The sequence below is a fragment of the Anser brachyrhynchus genome (genome assembly GCF_964034855.1).
Source record: "Anser brachyrhynchus genome assembly, chromosome: 1".
Taxonomy (NCBI): Eukaryota; Metazoa; Chordata; class Aves; order Anseriformes; family Anatidae; genus Anser; species Anser brachyrhynchus.
In genome coordinates this window covers 46,451,406-46,472,768 of record NC_137694.1, presented here as the reverse complement: position 1 = coordinate 46,472,768, position 21,363 = coordinate 46,451,406, and the positions used below count along the sequence as shown (strand labels likewise).

The following is a 21,363-nucleotide window of genomic DNA, read 5'->3' as shown; positions in this document are numbered from 1 at the left end:
GCTATACTATGGTTAAAAGTTAAAACAAAACAAAACAACAACAAAAAACCCCACAACACTGCAGTTACCACCTAAAAATGGGTCCTATCATACAGGAGTTCTACTTTTGGTTTCTAGAAAATTTCTGTGTCATCTTAGCCAAGTTGCAAAATCCTTATAACTTCATTTTCTTAGCTGTAAAACGGAAAACATAATTTTAAACTATGTAGCCATAGTTTTAAACCACAATGCACTGGAAAAATGAATGCATTAAGATCTATGAAGTATTTGGAAGATATTATTTAGTTGAAGATAAAATTTCAGAGAGAAAAAAAATCACAACTATTTTCCTACAAACAGGTCTTCTTTAATTCTGTCTCTTCTTTTTATTACACTTTTCCTTTACTGTAGAAAAAGGATCTCAGCTGCTAAACCCATTTAAATAACCAGCTTCTACACACAGAATCATAGAATCATTTAGGTTGGAAAAGACCTCTAAGACATCAGTCGTAATCCTTCCTTCAGTGAATTACTATATCTCACAAAACAATGTTACAAAGCAGTATCCCACTAGTTGGGGGAAGCTTTATTTCAAACTTACTACAGTTTGGTTAGCTTGTGCTTTAGGGAAGAGAACAATAGAATCCCTCAGCCAATGGGAACCAAAGCAACCAGAAGGGCTTTCAGAATTAAGTTTGGGTTTAGCATTTCTGGGAAAGAACTACTCTTGCTCGGATTTGCGTACATTTTTTCCAACTCTCAGATCTAAGTGATTCCCTTCCTCCCATCACATCCCACTGGGGTGCCCCTCATACGGGCCATGACGATCCTACCAGAAAGCTTAACCTGACTTACTACCTGTTTTACCAAAGTCAGCGACAGCCCAGAGCTCTCCTGAGAGCCCTGAAGAGGCTCCCACCCATGTGCCCCCTCCCAAAACAACAGAATTCCGGCACCTCTGGGCACACGGTGCCTTCATTTGTGGGGAGAGCACGTGCCAGCCCTGCTCCACCAGCACTCCCCTCCCCACACCTCCCTGCCTGCTTGCCATGGGGAGGGTGTTTTCAGTGTGTCAACCCCCCAAGCTCTTGCCCACATTTTTTTTTTTTTCCCTGCAATGTCTGGGGTGAATTAAGAGCCCACTGCCTTCAATGGGCTCCTCCTTCTGATTTCTTAGGCTTTGCCTCTATGACTTCACTTCTATTTTAAAGGTCTAGGCAATCTTAAGAGCAATCTCAGCTATTTTAAACTACTTTAATTTGATCGCATTAATGTGCAGCTTGCAGGCACAGAACTCAACATCCACAGTCAGAGATGACTCAGACTACTCAAGCCTTTCTGAATTTTTTTTCTTCTTCCTTTTTCTGAAAACAAACTATCTCACAATCTTCTGTACTACCTTCTTGGCAGTTGTGATTTATCCAACCAGACACTGAAGAATTCCACAGTTAACAGTTTGGATGTGAACTGGAGAGCTGGATGACCAAACTTACTCCAGTGGGGAACGTAAATTGGTTAGACTCATTGTTTATATTCGGATTTTTCCTCTTAGGTCGCAAACAGTCTGCTAGGGAACTGTGAATGAAGGTACATGCTGGCCTTGAGACAAAACCACCCACATTAAGTAAATTTAAATCAGTGCTTCCTCCAGGAAACAAAGTCTTGTATTACTTACAAGCAGATTTGATTATGATTTAGAGAATTGTTTAAGCCCATTTAGCAGATCAAAGGAAAACAGATTTAAACTGATGTGCTCATTGTTTCAACAAACACTGGTTGATATCTGATGCAAAGATCAACATGCTTGATGATTCCCATGTAAAATGTCAGTGAAAACACAGGCCATAGTAAGGATGGCAACTTTAGATCTTGTGATTTTCTCAAAATATCCCCTTCAGATTTTAAATTTTAAATTGAGGCTACAAACAGCCTTATCCTAACATAGTCTAATCAAGTTCATGAAGGCAATACCATGAAAAAGCTCTCATTCCTGTGTTTGCCTCTCTCTTCAAGGCCATAAAATACCCATTAATTTCATTGTGAACAGTATACCTCTAACCCTTTCAAAAAATCACAGCAAAGACATTGTTATGCACATCTGTTTACCATGGCACCCAGTAAACATGCAGATTCATACAGCAGCATGCAAACAGCTTAGCAAAGAAATGGTTAAGATAAATAATATGGTTCTTCCAATAATCACTCTAGATTATTTTGTTTGTGAGAAATATTCTAGCTGGAAAGCAGGATTGGTATCAGCCTCAGAAGATGTGTTGAACTGACATAAGCCAAAGGAGCCTGAAAACTGCAAGGAGGAAGTTGTTAGATAAAACATGGAGCAGAAGGCTCATGTTAATCAAATGGATATCCTTTATTTTCCAGAAATAATTATCACACCTTTAGTTTCAAAGGGGCTTTAGGGGAAAAAAATTGATGGAAATACGGTTTATTTTCACAAAGTGCCACTTCACATATTGCAAAAAGTAAATTTAAAAATCTATTTTTGGGCCAGAATGGTTGAAGAAATCCCTGATTAGCCTCTTAATGGGGTGAGTCCAATTTAGTGAGAATGATCACCAGAGGGAGTCACTGACTTTCCCATTAAAGTCAAAGGGAATTTTGCATACATCAGCAATGCAGAATTTGGGGGCAGAGCTGAGAAAGACTCCAAACAGATTGGAGTTCGGGGACTAACAAAAAGTACTGTCTTACAGATTTCACTGAACCCATTTTCCCCTTTGTAGTCCCAAAGGATAACTGTTATATTCCACAGTGAAAGTTAGAAGGCACTGAAGTCATGCAGTGGGTACAAACTAGGTATAAACTCCTGCCTTCCCCACCTCCTCCACTTCAAAGAAATATATATATATATAAAAGATCATGTAATTGGTTTTAAGTGGTTTGGAGTGGCCTAAGTACTGACTACTCAGTTCTCTCTTTGGCTATGCAACATATTACAGCCTCTCGAAAAGCAATCTCAACTGCCTGAAGAAAATCTCTGAGGTACGAGTGTGTCATACCTCAAGGGAATATCAGGACTTCAAGGAGGAAGAGAAAAGAGTGAAAAGTAGAGAGGAAGAATTGCTACTATGGCTTTTTTCTTCTCCAATGTTAGTGACTAAAAGACTAAAAGAGGAAGTGAGAATGGGGATTTGTAAACCAAGTGATGTGATAAACTAAGCAGATGAACCAGTCTACTCAGCCATGAGCAAGTGCGTACTTAATTTTCACACTACTAAGTTTCATGACCTTCAAAGAAATATTTGCACAGTAAGAAGTGGGCTTTTCCTTGCTGGACTTCAGCTCAGCCTTGTTCTTGCCCCGAAAGCCCAGCAGACTTTGATTGGAAAACAAGCTCATTCACCAGGCAACTTTCCCCTTAATTCTGTACAATAACATTACACAGCAGAAAATACAGCAGAAAATGAGGTGATTTAAAAAGGCAAGGAAACAGCCCCGCCCTAACAAATGCAATTTCACTTGCCTAGAAATGTCCTCTGAACAGATCAAATTCAATTTGTTTCTGTGTTCCCAGGTAACAGCAGCACCTTGTTTTGCTTGTTTATTTAATTACTTCTTCTTGTTCATGCAATTAGCTCAGAGACTGCAGCCTTTTGTTCATTATGTTAACCATAATATAGTTATTTGCATAGCTATTTCCATTTCGAGGCTGGATTTTGGGTAGAGACTCTATTTTGGGCTATGCCTGACAACCACTGGGAAGTATCAGGCAAGGCTGAAGGCAGCATCCTGCTATGTGATGGGATGAACCACGCTGTGAACTGCACAGGCTGCCCGGCTGCTTCCAATGGCAAATCGAAGGCATGTCCCCAGCATGCATTGCAAAGCATGGCTGTCTTGCATAGTATGTGCCACCAAAACACAGCTCAGTTCATCCTAAGGCATTTTTGCTGACAAGATGCCAAAGCTCAACTTTACTGACCTTTGGAGCGGTATAGGATATTACTCTGGTCAACACGTGCTTGATTTAAAATTATCAGTACCCATATTTTGGTTGGGTGAAGATTTTTAGAGATGGAGGTTACTTTAGTCTTTCATGAACAGCTTGATTTAATGTCCATTCGGATGTAGTGCTGCTGTGATTCTAAAATGAGCTGTTACACAGTTAAATCTTTTATTAAACACTCAGATGTATCCCCAGATCAAAGTTTAGCAGATTGCTGACCCTCATCACCACACCCACCAGTCCTCTGATTTTTTGACAGCTCATTTTTATCTAAGTTGCTCAGAAACTGAGGAATCTGCACCTTCTTACAGAAACTAGAGGCAGAGGCAGTGCCAGTGGGAGTCTGCATGCTCCGGTATGCAGCAGGCACCTTCATCTCAGCCTGCAGGCACCTAAACACCCCCAAAACTCTTCCTCTCAAGAGAAATGGCACACCAACTTACAGTATTTGAAATAGAACTGGAACAACCAGCTTGGAAAAAATGTCAATCTTTGTGGTTTACAATTCAGCCTTAATATATGTATGACCCATAGCTACGGTTAGAATTAGCTCTGTAACCAACTGCAGCAAAGTGCAGCCTTTTAATGGCATAGTTGTAATCCTACCTGTGCCATCTGCCTCTCCAGCTTTGACCGAGGAATATCATCAAAATAGTTCTCATTTCTTCTCCTCCTTGCATCGCCCTGCATGATAATGTGGGGAACGTCCAGGGAGCCACCAGTAGTGAAAGTGCTTTGGCTAAGTGATGGAGACAACTGAGGAGGAGTGTGGTTACCGCTGGGTTCCTGAACAGAGAGGACAAAAATACAGCATAACAAGAGCAGCATATTGTTCAAACTACACATTTTAAAGTGTATTTCATATAATACTTAAAAAAAAAAAAAATAGGCACAGAGCAAGCAGTCATTTTCTTTCCTCAGAACCTCTCCATCTCCCTTGTACATGACCAGGAGGAAGGCAGGTTCTAGGAGACGACTCTCTTCTTCCTGTGCATGTGGCTAGGGAGGTGACAGACTACACTCAGAAAACTGGCTCTTTGCCCAAAAATGTGCTACCAAAGGTGCAGAGCCCACATGGAGGGAAGAATACTTCATTACTGCTCTGAGCACGTGGCAAATTCCTTCCCCAAAACTTCCTTGTATAATATAGCAGTCCCTTACTAGGACTGACAGAGAGACAAACAGTGAGTTACTTCTTGTCAAGGCCCAAAGGAAGTTGTGATTTAGGACTAGTTGTTTGTAAGATGAAATACATTTTCACCACCTTTTAAGCCACTCTGAGAAGCAAAAGTGATTTGAAAGTGATTTGAACTCTAGCAACATCCCTTGCCTGAAAAAATAAATGCATGAACATTTACAAAATATAGATACTTTGTTTACAATTTTTATAGGTCTTGCAGAACATACTTTAACTTGAGGTACTGGACATCAGAAACAAGCCAAATAACAATTCCTAGAATGATGGAAAGCATCAGAGTACAAACATTTCACCAGGATTTTCCTGTGCTGAACTGTGACCTTGTATCAGTCAATGTGCAAATACCATGCAAATTGATACATGACCTCTATCTGATTAAGAGCTAAACACATCCTCTTGATCACACATTTTACCAGGATCTGCCACCACACTGGCGACAGACAGCCACCGCACGTACCTTTGGAAACACCTGTTCTCTTGCACACCCCATCAGTTGTTCAAACACAAATTATGAACACCACTGCCCAAGTCCACTGCTCAGCACTGCCTTGGTGACTGCAATCATTATCATCAGAGATGATGACTGCAATCATCATCAACAGCCTTGCTGTTCAGTCAGTGGACACACCATCCAGCATGGACAGTAAAACACTGCTGTAGTGACTGGAAGGGTGTAAAAGTTTCTCTCCCACAATGCTCAACTTCTCTGACACAAGTGGTTCCTCCGGCAGTAAGCTCTCTGGAGCAAAGAACATATCCAGGAGTGTGTTTGCAGTGTCTGAATTACCTATTGCTGTAATACTGTATTTTAATACTGAAAAGCAAGAAGCGACCTGAACATGCTCCACAATGAGAAGCAGCAAAGAACTGTTCCAGTGTGCATGGAGATAAAAAAAAAAAAAAAGTGCTTTTTCATTTAAATAAAGAATTAAAGTGGATATTTCATGCCTGATTACATTGAACCAAACCTAATTCTGCAAAGCATTAAGGTACTTTACTCCATGCTGTTAAGAAACAAGATATAGTGAAAGAAAACAGAGTTGTAATCTCTTCCAAATGGAAAGAAAAGTTGCAAATCTCTTTCTGTGCTCAAGTAATAGTAATATCTGATGTTAACATTTGAATTGTAGGAGTCTACGTGACATTATTCCTCACAGTCACAATAACAGGTTAGTGTTTTCCACGTTGGTTGACTAAAATCAGGGTAGTTGTTTACAACTTTTAATTCACTGAGTTGTTTTTTTTTTTCCATTATTATTATTTTTATTTTAATTCTCTAGCTTGCCTGTGATCTGAGACATGTACTTGACATTTCCCAGGGCAAAGAAAGGAATGTTTTCCTCTCAGGAATAGTCTTTTCCTCCTTCATGCAAATCCACCTACATTTGGCCCAGTTAAATTCTTCTGAAAATCTGGAGTTTGCATACACTCAGAAGGTTTGGTGAGGCATCATCCCTAAAGCCTGTTCCCGGTTCTTCCACAGACCTAGCACTGACACAATGGTGCACACAACCCTCTGCTGAAAATAATCTGAGTACAGGGGCACCAAACGACTTCCTTTCTAATTGCTGCTACCTGCTGTTCCAGCAAGGTATGTAACCTCTTTCTTACCCTAACCACAATTCACCCAGTGCTAGCACCAATCGACTGACATGGCCATCAGTGGCTCTCAGTGTCAGAAGAGTCTGCAACGGTTATCAAGGTTCCACAAGTTTTTCATATTTTATCAAACTGCATATAAAGAAGAAATTCACCCAAAAATCAATATTGGAAGATTGCTATAAAGGCAAGAATTACAAAGGCAAGAAATAAAAGAATAATGGTGCCTCTGCATTACGGTACAGTATTTAACTGTATGATTTCATGCTATTTTCTCAGAGAAGTCCTTCACAGCACAGATGGATCCTCAATTGTGCAGCATGTTGTCATATACTCAGCACCATGTTACCATTAGTTATTGTGTAATCAGTATTTTATTCTCACCTCATTTCATGGCCCCAAACCTCTTCCCTAAATTCTATTCAGATCCTGCTCTGAAGATAGAATGATTAATATTGTCATTTTCATGATGCTTGTAAGTGCTTTACAAACTTCAATCAATTTATTTTCACCACACCCTGTGACTTCTGGCATTTTATAATCACCACTTTAGTGCGAGGGAACTGAGACACACAGACAAAGGCTAATAAATATCAGCCACTCTGGATGCCCAATTACAGTATCTATTGCCTGATTTTCCAAGTGCTTGTATTCAAAACCCTGCTTCTATTGATCTAATTTGCAGTACTGTGTGCTTAGCACTTGTATAAATCAGACTCCAGACTCCAGTCAAATACGCAGAATGTCTGTAACATACAATTAGTGACTGTTTATGAGGCAATTACTTAAATAACTTGCCAAGAATTATCCAAGAGCTTTGTGGCAAAAGCAGGTGTGAATCTGTATTCTCATAGCTACAGCTATTCTTTTAATCACGAAGCTCTCTCTCATTCTTCCTTCATTCCTCTTCACTCCATACCCACTTTCTCATTTCCTTCACGGAGCTGCAGATCAGGCATGGATGGCCACGCAGTGTGCTATCACGTATTCAGTACTGTGCTGTTGCTAGTTACTGTGTATTCACTACCATGTTTCCACCCCACTGTGAACGCAGGGATGCTTGACAATACATTTCACTATTGAAACCTCCTTTGTCCCCACCTCTCAGACCCACCACAAGCTGGAACCACGCAGCTCAGGGCTGGAGAGTGATCTTCAGGAGATCCTTCTCCAGACCACCCTGGCTCCCCTGATGCCTCACTGATGTTTGCCTAGCCAGCTCCAAAAAAAAGGAATTCTTTCTAGTGCATTGAATTTTGTGTTAAACTATCATTACTAATGTTAACACTTCTTCAACATTTCACTCTAAATTGTCATACCTAGTTTAAATTCTGACCTCCAAGGCTGACTGGGTGAAGGTGGGGTTCCATGGAAAACAGTGAAACTGGTCATGTAATTAAATATTACATTATAATGCACTCAAGAAAGGAAAGTAAGACTGCACAGGTAACCTGAGATTCAGCATTTTCTAACTTTTGAGTATATGACTTAGAAATCAAAATAATGTTTCCTTATCACACAGTTAATGTGGAAATAATGTATTTTCTGGAAATTAGTCTATTTGTTCCTATTCTAAATATTTAACTTTTTTTTTCCTTTAAATATATAAAATACCTTAAAAACTAGTATGAAAAGAGTTAAAAAAAAAAGATAAAGTGCTTGCAATAATTAGGTTGACCTTGGGACCTTAAAGAGAGACTCTTTTAATAAGGAACAATCTTTTCTATTAGATATAAATCAATCTAATAGCAGCGGATATTTTATTTAAACCAATTTTCAAGCTAAAATTGTTGCAAACTACAGACCAAATACTATGTCTTTGTTTTGGGTGAAATGGCATGGTTGATGTGAAAGAAATCTTACTCCAAACTCATGTCCTTTACTTTAAGATTCTTTGTGAAGACTCCTATACTATGAAGTGATGAATGACATTTAGCATTTGCCCGCATCAGTAGCTCTAGCTGTGGAGCAGCAGACTACTTTTTATCATTTTGACTACAGATGGAGGACATCCAGCTTTATCTTCACTATTAACTGAGAATACACAATTCTAACCAGTAGCATAGGTTGTGGAAACGTTCCCACCTGCTGAAGAGGAACTAATTCCCCAGTCCAAGGCACTGACAGTACTGAGGAAAAATGTGTGACTTTCAAATGCTGGCCCATGTTTCCTCTTTCCTGGGAGTGTTTTAACACCTGCCATGCATCAGGAAATTATTCACGTAATACAACAAATACAAGATACTAGAAAAATATCCACACATTTGTGCTATGTGCCTTAGAGCAGGACATCATAGGCTTGTGACACATTTTTTGACATGGCATTAGGAATAGGTTGAATTTGGATTTAAGATGTCTATATGTGGCATTTGAGATTAAGCAGGCTGAAAACAGGCTGGTCACAGAAATCAGGAGCCCTCATTCTGTCTTTCTCTATTTCTCTTCACACCAGGAAATTTAACCTAGGAGCACAGGCCACTCTCTGACATTTGGAAATTTAGTCCCAAATGAGATTCCAGTCACAAATTCAGCCCCATGACAATAATCAAAACCAATCAAATGCAGGAGATGTGACCTAAAATATCAAAATAAAAAGTGTTGATGAATATGAACTCCCTTGCAGAGAACACAGTAGGAATGGGTCATCAGACCATAACTTGGTAAGGGTAACAGACAGCTAAGACGCTGGACCAAAGAAACTGAGAGAATTTGGTGTAATGAGAGGAGACTAAAACTGGGCAAGTGTGAAAAAAAAACAGGGACACTGCAACAAGGCTTCTGGGGGTGGGAATACAAATAAAAAATAAAAATGCAAATAAATTTTTTATACACGGTAACACAGTAAATGCCTTGATGGCATTTTTATCTCAACAATTTCAAGAGGCAATCTTTAAAGAAAGTATAAAGCGTTCCTCTGAAAAGTAAGTGAAAGCATTTTCAAAACATGAACGGAAAACAGTAACTCTCGTTCTGCAATATTGATCGCTTGGGCTGGGACTCCTAAGGGCTGATGCAGACATGCAGCTTGTAGACATCTGTTCCTGAGCTAACTTCTTCAGCTGAGAGGATAAGCTGGCACTTCTAAGACACTACTTATCTCATCCTAACGTAGACATCTGAACCAGGTCAGATGAATCACCCAGTAAAAATGTCAAATTTTCTCCAATGGCTATAAGAGCAGGTGTGGCTGATCAGGTCAGCCTAAGACATCCACACTGTAAACTGCCGAAGAGACATTAAGCTGAATCCCACTCAAAGCAGCCATTGATTTCATGTGAATATTATGAAACGTTTGCTGACTTTTAAAGAAATGCAAACAAATTTTCATAGGGACTCACCCTGAGGGTTATCGACCTAGGTGGTTTCTGAGGAGGATCTTCGTGCAGCCTGTCTCCCAAAGATGCCAGAACGCGCTTCCGGTGGCCAATCAAGCTAATTTTTAAGACCTGAAAAAGTAACAAAAAGATCTCATTAAAAAGAACACATTGGAATCATTAAATAAAGATCCATTTGCACTGAGACCATTCTCACTTTAAACATTTTAACAAGTTAGTCTACCACGCAGGTTAAGGAGACACAGAACAGTGCAAGGCAACAAAAGACAGAGAAAATGAGAAGTGAGATCAGAGGAAAAATCCTGTAAAATGGAGGAAGATACCAAAGTAGGTATGGATGCAGAAAATGAGAAATAGGCTCACAGATGAGTAAGGAGGAGAGAAAAATGACACAGGAAGAGAGTCAGCAAAGCAGAAGCAAAAACAAGGGAAGGGGAGGGAGAGACTGGAAACGTAGAGACGGAGGCAAAAAGTGAATGATAAAGGGATTCATAGGTATGGGAAATATGCGGATATTAAGGACCAGAGAGTGAGGAACAGCCAGGAAATACTTTGAGACAGCGACAAGGGAGAAAATGAACTGCACAATGATCAAATAGTATTACTTTTAAATCTATTCACCATGCCTTTTGCAGGTAATCTCTGAATGACACGCAGAGTTTGCATTTATCTTGGAGAATCATCCTCATGTAAGAAAACCAGGACAAACATTCTCCCCAACCTTGTCCTGGTGGTCTACTACTTTTATCATATGCAATGAAAAATCTCTATTGCACACAAACCTGACCGTCAGTGGACAGGTTCAAATGCCTTCTGCTTGTCTAAACTCCAAAAACACTGCTGAAAAAGTGTTCTAAATTTACTGCAACTACTCCCCACCTGTACCTCTCCATGTCCCTACCACATACAAAAAAACCCACTGTTCTTGGGGAAACAGAAGAACAGAAGAGAAGAAGCAGAAAGTAGGAAACTTAAGCATTATTGGCAAAAACAAAAACAAACACATATTTTGATGCTATTCTTTAATGGCTACAATTGCTTCAAAGTGTAAAGCAGCCATAACTGCAGAAGCAAGCCTCTGTCCTCAGAGGTATCCTCACATAACTCTTGCAGACTGTGTATGGTTTCATACTCCAGAGCTGCCTCCATTCACTCCCAGAAGACAGTACTTCCCACTATATTTAGGACCACCACGTGTCAACACCCTTCAGTCGAAAGAAACTTCTCACTCATCCTAGAAAAAGTAATAGTACCCACAAAAACCCTGAAAATGGTACCTCTTCAGTGAACAACTACTTCAGCTTAAGCAGTAATATTAAGAACTAACATTCATGAAAAACAAAACAAAACAAAACAACAACAAACAAACAAAACAGAAAACAACAACAAAGAAAATGCAACAACTTTCCAAAGGCATCTCTTAGATCCAGTATCTCAGGTTATGGTACGGCAACACAGCCATCATTCTGGTGGGTGACCTCCTATCCATAGGCACGTGAATTCACTCACACTTTGTTAAATTTTACTGCACTATCCAACATCACTGAACATCAAGAACATCCTGTTTGCCTGCAACTATAAAATGATGGGCTATGACATGAGAGGCAGCTGAAGAGGGTTGTTGAGACCTTGAAGCCCAGCAGCAGACCCAAGCTGCAGAGTCCCACAGGCCTGTTATGCTCTCTCTCACGTTAGTCTAAATCTGCAGAATCACTCATAAAGCACAGCTTCAGACAGCACAGCATACAGAAATGCCAGAGGCATTCGGGAGACTTATGTATTCAGTTTACATTGAATGTTAAACACAAGGGTGCACAGTTTATCTCAGTATTTAACTGTATGAAACACGTGAAAGAACTACAGCTGCTTTAAGCATTACTCAGGTAATGCACTTCAGTGAACTTGTTTCTTTCATAATGCTTCCCCATCATCAAGAGCATCTACCCAGAGATTTTTAAGTCAATCTACAGTTCGTGGGTCATGTTGAGGTCCTCAGTGCTTTGAATGCCTTATTAGCCATATCAAACCAGGCAAAGAAATCCACACAAAGCAATTCTCTGTGACTTCATACAGCTGCTGAACAGGAGAGGAGTCTTGTGGGACTTCCCACATCAGAGATCAGGATACAGGTCTAAATGGTTAACCTATTTCAAAAAGTGTGCTCATATTCAAAACAATACAGATCTTTAAACACCATCAACACTTCTAAGTTTATTCCATATTTGGTTATTCCACTAAAAAGGTGGTCAACCCAAGACAGAAGTGGTAGTAGTAGGGATTTAAAGATGCAATCTACACAAACATATCACCCTCAGCTAATAGATCTAGTTACTCATCTGAACTATGTATTGTCAACTGAAGACACTTGTTTTCTTCTTGAAACGGACTTGTAAAGCCTGATACTTGACTAATGAATGTAAAATACTGTTTTCTGAGGCACTTCTATATTTGAGTTCTGAGACAAACACCCTGAAATGCCAATAAGTTGTTCTGTGATGGATTATCCTCAACAGTGTTTATCACAACTGTCAAATATCACAAATATAGGCCAATGATGTGTAATAGTAAAGTTGCCTAATGCAATATCTTAGGAACACCTTAAGGTTTTATATCAAAACACCATTAAAAGTCTTGCACATATTTAGCCCACAAGTTAGTTGCTGGTGAATGAATGTCTTCTTTGTACCATGTAACAGTGAAACAAATACCATGCACTCAAGGGCTATGTAGCAAGACATTTTGTCAAGTGAGCTGGAGCCTACTTCATACATGACAATGAAATAAGTTTTACAGTGCGGCTGCAGTAATCAGCTAGAAAATGTCATCAAACTGTGAGTGTAGCTTAAGGCATTGCACAGCCTGTATTTCATTATTAGGACAGGAAAAGCACAATGGTACAATGGTGATCCACACCAACTGTACAATACCTAAGACAAAAATAATGCAACTCCATCTAATATATTTGCTTGTATTTGTAATATAATTAAGGAGAATGGCCCAAATCGTTTGTCCAAAGAAATTGTATATGCACACAAACACAATCCTATTTTTATCTCTATCTTCTCCAATGATTAGTATATAAAATAAAATTCCACAAGGAAATGTAAGAAATCCAGAAATATGACCAATGAAACACTCAACATTTAGATTTCTGACTTAGCTGACAGATGTTTAAAAAACAAACACATGTAGCCCAGCAACTCCCTGATGGCTGTATATATGCAGATGCTGGAATTAACAAGTTACTCCATCTAAAACTGAGCATTATTTCTGCAACAAACTTCTGCCTGATCTTTTCTTCTGATTGAATAATAGGAATGAACATCGCATTTTTATAATTATTCTACTTTTTTTTTTTTTTTTTTAAATTGGCATTATAAAGATTACTGAAATTCAAGACATCTATTCCCTTTCTTTAGGAATAATCTGAAAAGTTACTGTATGGTGCAAAATTAATACTGCAGTAGTGCAAGCAGTCTGGTCTAAAACAGCAACAGCAATCAGACACTAGGAGCTAGCTTCAACGTGGAAAAGCAGAGAGTGATCAGAACAGTACTGGTAATTCTCTAGTGGCAGCATCAGACACTTCAGAATTTAAGCTTCATTTAATTAGTAAACAACCTTAACATTTAGAGCTAAGAAGAAAAAAATTTAAATACAAACCAATAAGGCGTGGTTCTTCTATTTCTGCAAGCAACCAGCCTAAAAAGCTAGCTAAATTCAATTTTATTAAACTGTTGTACTGCTGATCATGCTGCAATAAACTCCAGGCTATTCTGGAAGTGTGGGTGAAGAATATATTGATTATTACCATTTTTCTGCCACAATATCACACCACGGGACTAATCCTAAAACATGATAATGCCCAGAATACTCATGCAGCTAGCTTAGGTCATCCAGCACAGCTCACCTGATCATCGTGCTTGGTATAACTGAAAATTTGAAAATGGATTAAATGCATTACTATATAAATGGCCAGGATGGAGGACACTTTTACTCAAAGTTTGAAAACTCCTACTCATCTAACTGATATCTCTGATCAACAATTCACCATCACCCCAAAAAATAAATACACATACACACACACAAAACAACACCAAACAAAAAACCACACACCAACCAAAATTCCATAGTGTAATAATGGCATAATTTGAAAGATAATATGTCTGAGTCATTATACTTTCATAAAAAATGATGACAGTCACTACATGGCAGAGATGATAAATGACCCCATGCCCCAACCTCCCAGCTCAGCTAAAGCTGTTGTGGGATGTTGGAGACCCAGGAGTCCCATTTACCAAGTAGGCTCGTTAATCTCCTCCACGAGGGCGAACTCCCATGGGATCAGCCCTAGACCTGAAATGACTGAGAGCTGTGGGAAAAGGCAAGATCCTGCATCCCTCCCACCTCTTTTCTTCCCATCTCACGTGCAGGAACATGAGACGTGCAGGCAAAAGAAAGCAAAAACTATGTAAGGTAGCTACAATATTGAATGCCTGGTGGCTTATCGGCTCCAGACACACCCAAACCATATTAAACTTCCATTGCATTTTTCACATACCAATACCTTATTATCTTTCTCATGCTGATCCTCATGCTGTAGCTGCTAGTTCCTTCCAGCCCTACAATCATGACCCCAAATTATCACAAACCCTTGTTCGTTTTTAAACAGTGCAGGGATTCTGTGGTAGCACCCCAAAAGCACAGCAAAGTGCAGGCGCATAGCAAGAGAGAGGCTCCCAAGCATCCTTGCTGCAATTCTGCCCGGAGCAAGACACCTCTGCTTTCCACAATTACAATGGAAGCAATCATTTTTTTATGTATATGAAAAGAATTGCAAGAGACTTATGATTTCATATCATAATGATACGAAATATGTGTCATTATCCCCCTGAATTAATCACCCAACTGGAAACAGATGTCAGTTGTCTTGGTGATAGCATTTCAGAGACAGATGGCTGCCTAACAAGTCCTGTTTCTATATGTTGATCATGAAGAACTGATGTTGTTCCCCACCCCCCCATCCCCCCCCAAAAAAAGAAAAAAAATAGTTGCAAATCTGCAGTTTAATGGTACTGAGTAGCCAGCCAAAGAGCAAGAACCTTCTCAAGGAAAAAACAATTTTGAATCACAGGTACTTATTCCCATCCGAGCTGCAGTGCTGCCAGTTAGCTTGCTGCAGATCAGCGGTGCTGCAGTGATGCTCAGCCCCTGCCATCCCACCTCAGACTCAGGTGCATGAGGATTTACTATTTTTTTTGCAGAAGTGCTCAGGATAGCCTTTGGTACTGTGGAGGCCATGGGAATTTTTGCCTTGACTTCACTGGACATTTTTGTCATTAAATTGTTTTCAAATTTCTCATTAGTTTAAGAATTGGCTGTCTGAATATATCAGGTGCTGGTACTTTTGGCTCCATTAAGGATAAAAACAAAATAATGATTTTGTGCTTGCAATTGATAACTCTCATTATTTCAGTGGAAAAATATTAGTTTAATTTTTCATTAATAAAAATCAAGAAAATACAACGAAACCTGAACAAAAACGAGACCTGGGCATTTTATCTCCTGAGGATGTCTCAGGCTATGTGCTGAATGAACCACTTTTAACATGCATTTTAATTTTAATTTTATTTTTTATTTTTTAATTACAAAGAAGTCAAATCCATGATCTTTAAAAATGTCACAATTTAATATTTTTGGAAGCCTCAGATTTAATGACAAATATTACATATGTGCATTCTTTTTTTTTTTTTTTTACACACATGAGGCTCAAAAACATAACTCAGAAATCCTAGAAGTGTATTATACATACAAACACATAGACTATTACAATAATGATTCTAAGAGGAAAGACTGAAAATATTCTTTATGTGAAAAACAGCAAGCACTAAGCAGGTCTGTATACAGAGTGAAATAAATTCCTTCTATTTTCACAGGCACTAAGTGGAAAAAATATTGGACAGCTTGGAAGGTGGAATAAATTCCCAAACTGAATACTAGAAGAGTATTCTTAGACTGTTCTCTCCAGTACTGACTTGCATTTTTACTTCTGTACTGAACTAATAGCGGGTCTAGTTGCTGGCTCAGATCGGATTTGGAAAATGTGCAATCAAAGAGACCAGCAGTGTTGTTCCTGGCCAACCTCCTTGAGGTCCTCAATGTTAATCATACAGGACGATGAAAGAGCAATTGCAACACCAATATGTTATCCTATTATATTTTGCAGGATTACTTACATAGTGGATACGTTTTAATTAATGTTACTGGTACTACAACACATTTCATAATGAGCTAATCATTTACTTATCTACGTTTAATATGCAATTATCAGCCAAACGCATTAATTTGTACACAAGGCTGAAATATAGCTCATATAATGAGAAACTGGAGATAAAATACAAATCTCTGCAGAAAATGCCAACAGCTGTAAAGTTAGTTGATCCTGTTTCTGATCTTGATTCATTTTCATCATGGACTTAATTCCAAGTAAAAGGAAAATAAATAAACAATCCTAAACCAAAATCAAAACATTCAAGCTCTTAAAGAATGGGACATTCTAAATAAAAAGGGTGTTTTTTTTCTTAAAAAAAAAAAAAAGATTGATTTCAGCATACATACAGAAAAGCCAAACACTGGACAGGAGAACCTGGGCCAAGCATTAGAACAAATGTTGAGATAGGTTATTCCAAAAGCATTCAAAATCCTGTTATGTTTGCAAGTTACCATTGGATGCTTGAAGACCTAAGTATTACTGTATTAAGGTATTTTCAATTTATTAAATTATTTTTGCATATCGTAAAACATTTACATTAAAAGCATGGCCTCCACCCCTGAATAACTAGTTCAAGCAAAATTGATATGAAGAGGCTATCTATGGCTTACATTTAGGCTGCTTTGTGGAGTGATTTGCACAGAACAGCACACACAGCAACCTAAAATACACTTATCCCCTAAAGTATTAAACATTCAATATGAAAAGCATTTATAACCTCTGATACAAGACCCATCACTGGCAATGTCAATACTCTACTATTATAAATTGAGAGCATGATGGTCAGGACACAACCCACCCCAATACATTGCCAAAGTACAGGTGATATGTCCTGTAAGTTTCAGGAAATCTACATGGACCTGACACCTGAAAATAAAGAAGATCTGCAGAAGAAAGTACCAGGGCTGGGAAAAATACCAGATGGATGGGACAGGTGCTGCTCTGCAGAGCAGAAACACACCATGGCAGAGCAAGCTCCCAGGACTGTACCCCAGGGAGCCAACCTGGCTGAAACAAACCTGGGAGACAGGTGAGGAGCAGTCCACTGTAAAGCCAGCTCCTTATCTGTTTCCTCGCTTGACCACAGAAGAACTCACACTGAGGATTGATGATAGGGGAAAGAGAAATGGGGTGGAAATTTTATGCTTACAGAAGTGCATGTCAGACATGAGATGCATCCAGTATGATGAAATCACACCTTCTCTCACACTGGACCACCTGAAAGATGTGGCCAGCTAGCACCAAACAAAGAACCCTAAAGCCAATGTTTTAACAGAAACCATGGTCCATGAGCCTATTCTTTTCAGTATTCAGCGGTTACTACCTTTATTTTTCTAGTTTGTTTGTCAGATGTGTCTGTCATTTTCCCTCCGAGGACTGGAACAAAACTGTCACAAAAAGGGTAGCCATTTCATGAAAATTGTTTTTCTTCTCCTAACTGTTTCTGTCTTATCAGTAATCAGTGCAGATTCACTCCGCTGCAGAGTGGCTGTTTAGCCTTGGCCATACAGTTTTCTTTGACAGCATTTGGCACACTGGATGAAATAAAACATATTTTGTCATGTGCTAGTATAGGCACCATTGACTCTATTTTGGGTTATGCTGTCCAGGGATATCTCTTCTATCAAGATCTTTACCATTTCATTACTTCACAGGAAATATGCAGCTACACATATAAGACATGATGTAAAGAGGAACCTCAATTATTGATATACTAGTTCTGTAGCAACGGCTAGATGATCATTTCACCATGTTACTTTCAGTAAGGACAATCCCGAAAAGAATAAATTTTGAATGACCTATAACCTTAGTACAGGTTATGGCATGACATACAACCTTACTATAACAATATTTAAAAAGAACCTCCACCAAACTATTTTCCCAGTTGTCTTATACTTCTTTGGTTTGCAATCTTTACATAAGCTCATTAAAACAATTATTACAGATTCTGAAAGAAACTCATAGCTTTAAATAAATTGTAGTAGCACCCCTTCCTAGGCTTCACACCCTCCTCAACCTTCATCAGCCTCATCCTCCAGCACCAACTGGAAGAAGCTACAAATGTACAAGCCACTAGCTCATCTCAACTGCAGCTGTTATAATCCATTGCTTTCTTTCAGGTAGTCTAATTGATTAGCATAACTGAAATAAATTAAGAGCAATTTTGTCTAATCTTTGTTTGATTTGGGCTGTGATATTACCTGTCAACTGAACACCTGAACACAACATCTTGTCCATTTTCCAGATACATTATATAGCTTGAAAAAAAAAGCCATTAGTTCTCCCTTAGATTCTTCCTTTGTTTATAATCTCTATACCATCACAACTGTAGCAACACTACTAATGCCTTTAAAAAGGCAATGGCCACCATGGCAGACCAGAATCATACATCACAGGCAGCGCTGGCATCACGCTGTACTTTGACTCTTAATCTGTGAGGAGGAAGCACTGCGGGTGGGAGAGAACAGGCTCTACGAGCACAGCAGGATGGCTGGATTAACTCTGCCAGGGGCAGCAAGGGGACAGCGCAAGCATTTCTCAAAATATCTTTTTCTTTCATGCCTTGAGGTAAGAGCAGGAAGGAACACCATCAAAAAGTGGGGTTACAAAAGGATACAAATAAAGTGGCAAAAATATTTGGCCATCAATAGCTCAAGTGAGTTCTTCCCTGGTAGCTTTGAGCAACATGACAAATTTCAGCATGAAAGATTGTCTGCATCATTTGAGATAAATTAAAACTGCAAGGCTTTTCAGATCATACACATATTCTTATGTAGATCCCTTCATTAAACATTCAACATTAGTCTGGCTTAAGGAAGAGAAATTTTTGTACATAACTAATTCAGAACAAAGAAAGTGGGCAAACTGTACTGAAGAACTCTCCAAAAGGAGGCTGATTCTTCACTACAGTTAACTTTATACAACATCAAAAAGCAGAGTTTGGTCATATTGAACTTGTTTTCCTTGAAGTTACTTCTTAAATTAAAAAGAATATGTGTGTATCTTTTAGAATTCCACCAGTTTTGGCAGCTATATTATTAATGAAGCACCCTGGCAAAACCCACAAGTGAATGGATTATCATGGGAGTCTTTCTCGCTATAAATTCCATTTGAATTTTCTCACTGAGAGGGGTTGGTCGTGTAGCATGTTTTCTTCACCTCTGCTCTTTCTCTATTTTTTCTTCATCCTTATCAAAAGTTCCTGAACAGAGAAAGCTCTCTTCAGAGGGAGTGTCAAAAAGGAGATAAGCCTCATCTGCAAGCCTCAGACTTTGCCTTTCTTGTTCTTTACCTTAGGCCCATCCACCCACATGGTAGAGTCAAAAGAAGGAAAGAGTTCAAGGAGTTCATTCTCCACTTTCCCCATCAGTAAACACCATCAGTCCTCATTTTGCAGAGAAGATTCTTGGATCTACAGGAAACCAAAATGACTTAGTGGTACTGTGCACACAGCTAACCACAGGACAGCAACCCCACATTGCAAGAAGTCAAAGGCCTTGAATCACATCTATAACAATTCCCAAACAGCTCCTAATTTTGTTAGGAGTCTCCACAATGTCTAGTCATACCTTTCTATAATTCTAAATATTGCAATATAGCAAATACCCTTGATCCAATGATTAACTGTTCTGATTCTTGAATTATGTTATCATTAATATTTAACTTAAATTGTCTCTTCTCTAGCTCTTGTTCTGTCCTCACTGATTTATGAAAATAATTAATCATTATCTCCTTTGTAACATCCACTCACATGTCGGCGGAAAGTTACATATGCTCTCAATCTCATTCTCTCTAGAAGGAACATGCTCATTATAATATGTGTCTGGTCAAGTTTTCCAGTTGAGACACAGCCATGATTTCTAAAGTACAACACGAGCAGAAAAAAAGACAACTATCCTCCTCCCCTCATCTAAAAAGCAATATAAATATATACATAAAATGTTTACCTTTAAAATAAATAATATAAAACAGAAGAGATAAAAGAACAGTTTTCCTTTTTTTGGCAAGTCATTTATCATAACATACATGCAATTTCACAAAACTTTTCTACCAAGAATATCACACACTCCTAAATTTGTAAACCGTACAAAGGAGCAGACATCTACAAGGTTTTATACATGCTCTCCTTGTTAGTATGCACAACACCCATACATCACTGTCTTTTTCTGCGTTATGCTACTGACTGATGATCGGTTTAATATCCAGCAGCTCTACTCCTGCCCAAATTATTCCCCCAGTACTGCTGCTCAGTAATATACTCAGAGCTTGTTACATTCTTTCATGTGATCTGATCTGTACTTCCAAAATAAATCACTTTCACATTTCTTCAATTAAATCTTATATAACTGATTCAGCCCATTTATGCATTAAAAAGATCATACTCTATTTTAATCCTATTTTACGAATGCTGCTACACCCTTAAATAATCACCCTTCAGATCAGAAATGCCATGAAAATTCACATTTATTTGGGACAAGTTATTTGGGACCTTTAATTTTGCTGGAGCTTGAAATTTTAAACCTGAAAGAAAATGCATTAGTTTATATGTATATTTATTTATATGTATTAACTTATAGCATTAGGTATAGTAATCCGTGATACTATTGTGAAGCCACGTTTCTACATGATCTTGTCAGAAATATGCACTACAGTACAGATCACATTAACCCACTGTAACATAAGAAATCCTGTCATGAACATTTTATACCAAATCACTACATGAACTATGATTAATGATGAATCAGAAGAGTAGATTTATATGAATAACAAGCAAAGAGGAAAAAAAAAAGCTTATTATGGACAATTAGATGACAATGTAACTTACGTATTTGCTGTGTTCCAATACGCAGCTACTTGGGATGTCTTCACGTGATTTATTTAGACTTAGAATGTACTTCTGAGTTGTACTACAGAATTTGGGGCTTTTCAAATGAAAAAATAAGCCTAAATTTAATCGTTGTCAGTTAAGTATAGTTTTAAAAACTTTTCTATTCATGTACACATCTTGTTTATA

General features: G+C 38.5%; 1 protein-coding gene across 13 annotated transcripts in view; it reads right to left on the bottom strand.

The window, feature by feature from the left end:
• The window catches only part of ANKS1B (ankyrin repeat and sterile alpha motif domain containing 1B), a 441,985-nt gene that overhangs the window by 42,818 nt on the left and 377,804 nt on the right, over positions 1–21,363 (bottom strand). For 10 of the 13 annotated variants that reach the window (XM_080595951.1, XM_080595956.1, XM_080595957.1 and 7 more), the window contains 2 exons: positions 10,082–10,189; positions 4,553–4,732 (listed from right to left, as the gene is read on the bottom strand). In XM_080595951.1, coding sequence (XP_080452077.1) covers positions 4,553–4,732; positions 10,082–10,189 — 288 coding nt within the window. The remainder of the gene's footprint in view (positions 1–4,552; positions 4,733–10,081; positions 10,190–21,363) is intronic. The other 3 variants (XM_080595958.1, XM_080595955.1, XM_080595954.1) reach the window with 1 other exon arrangement.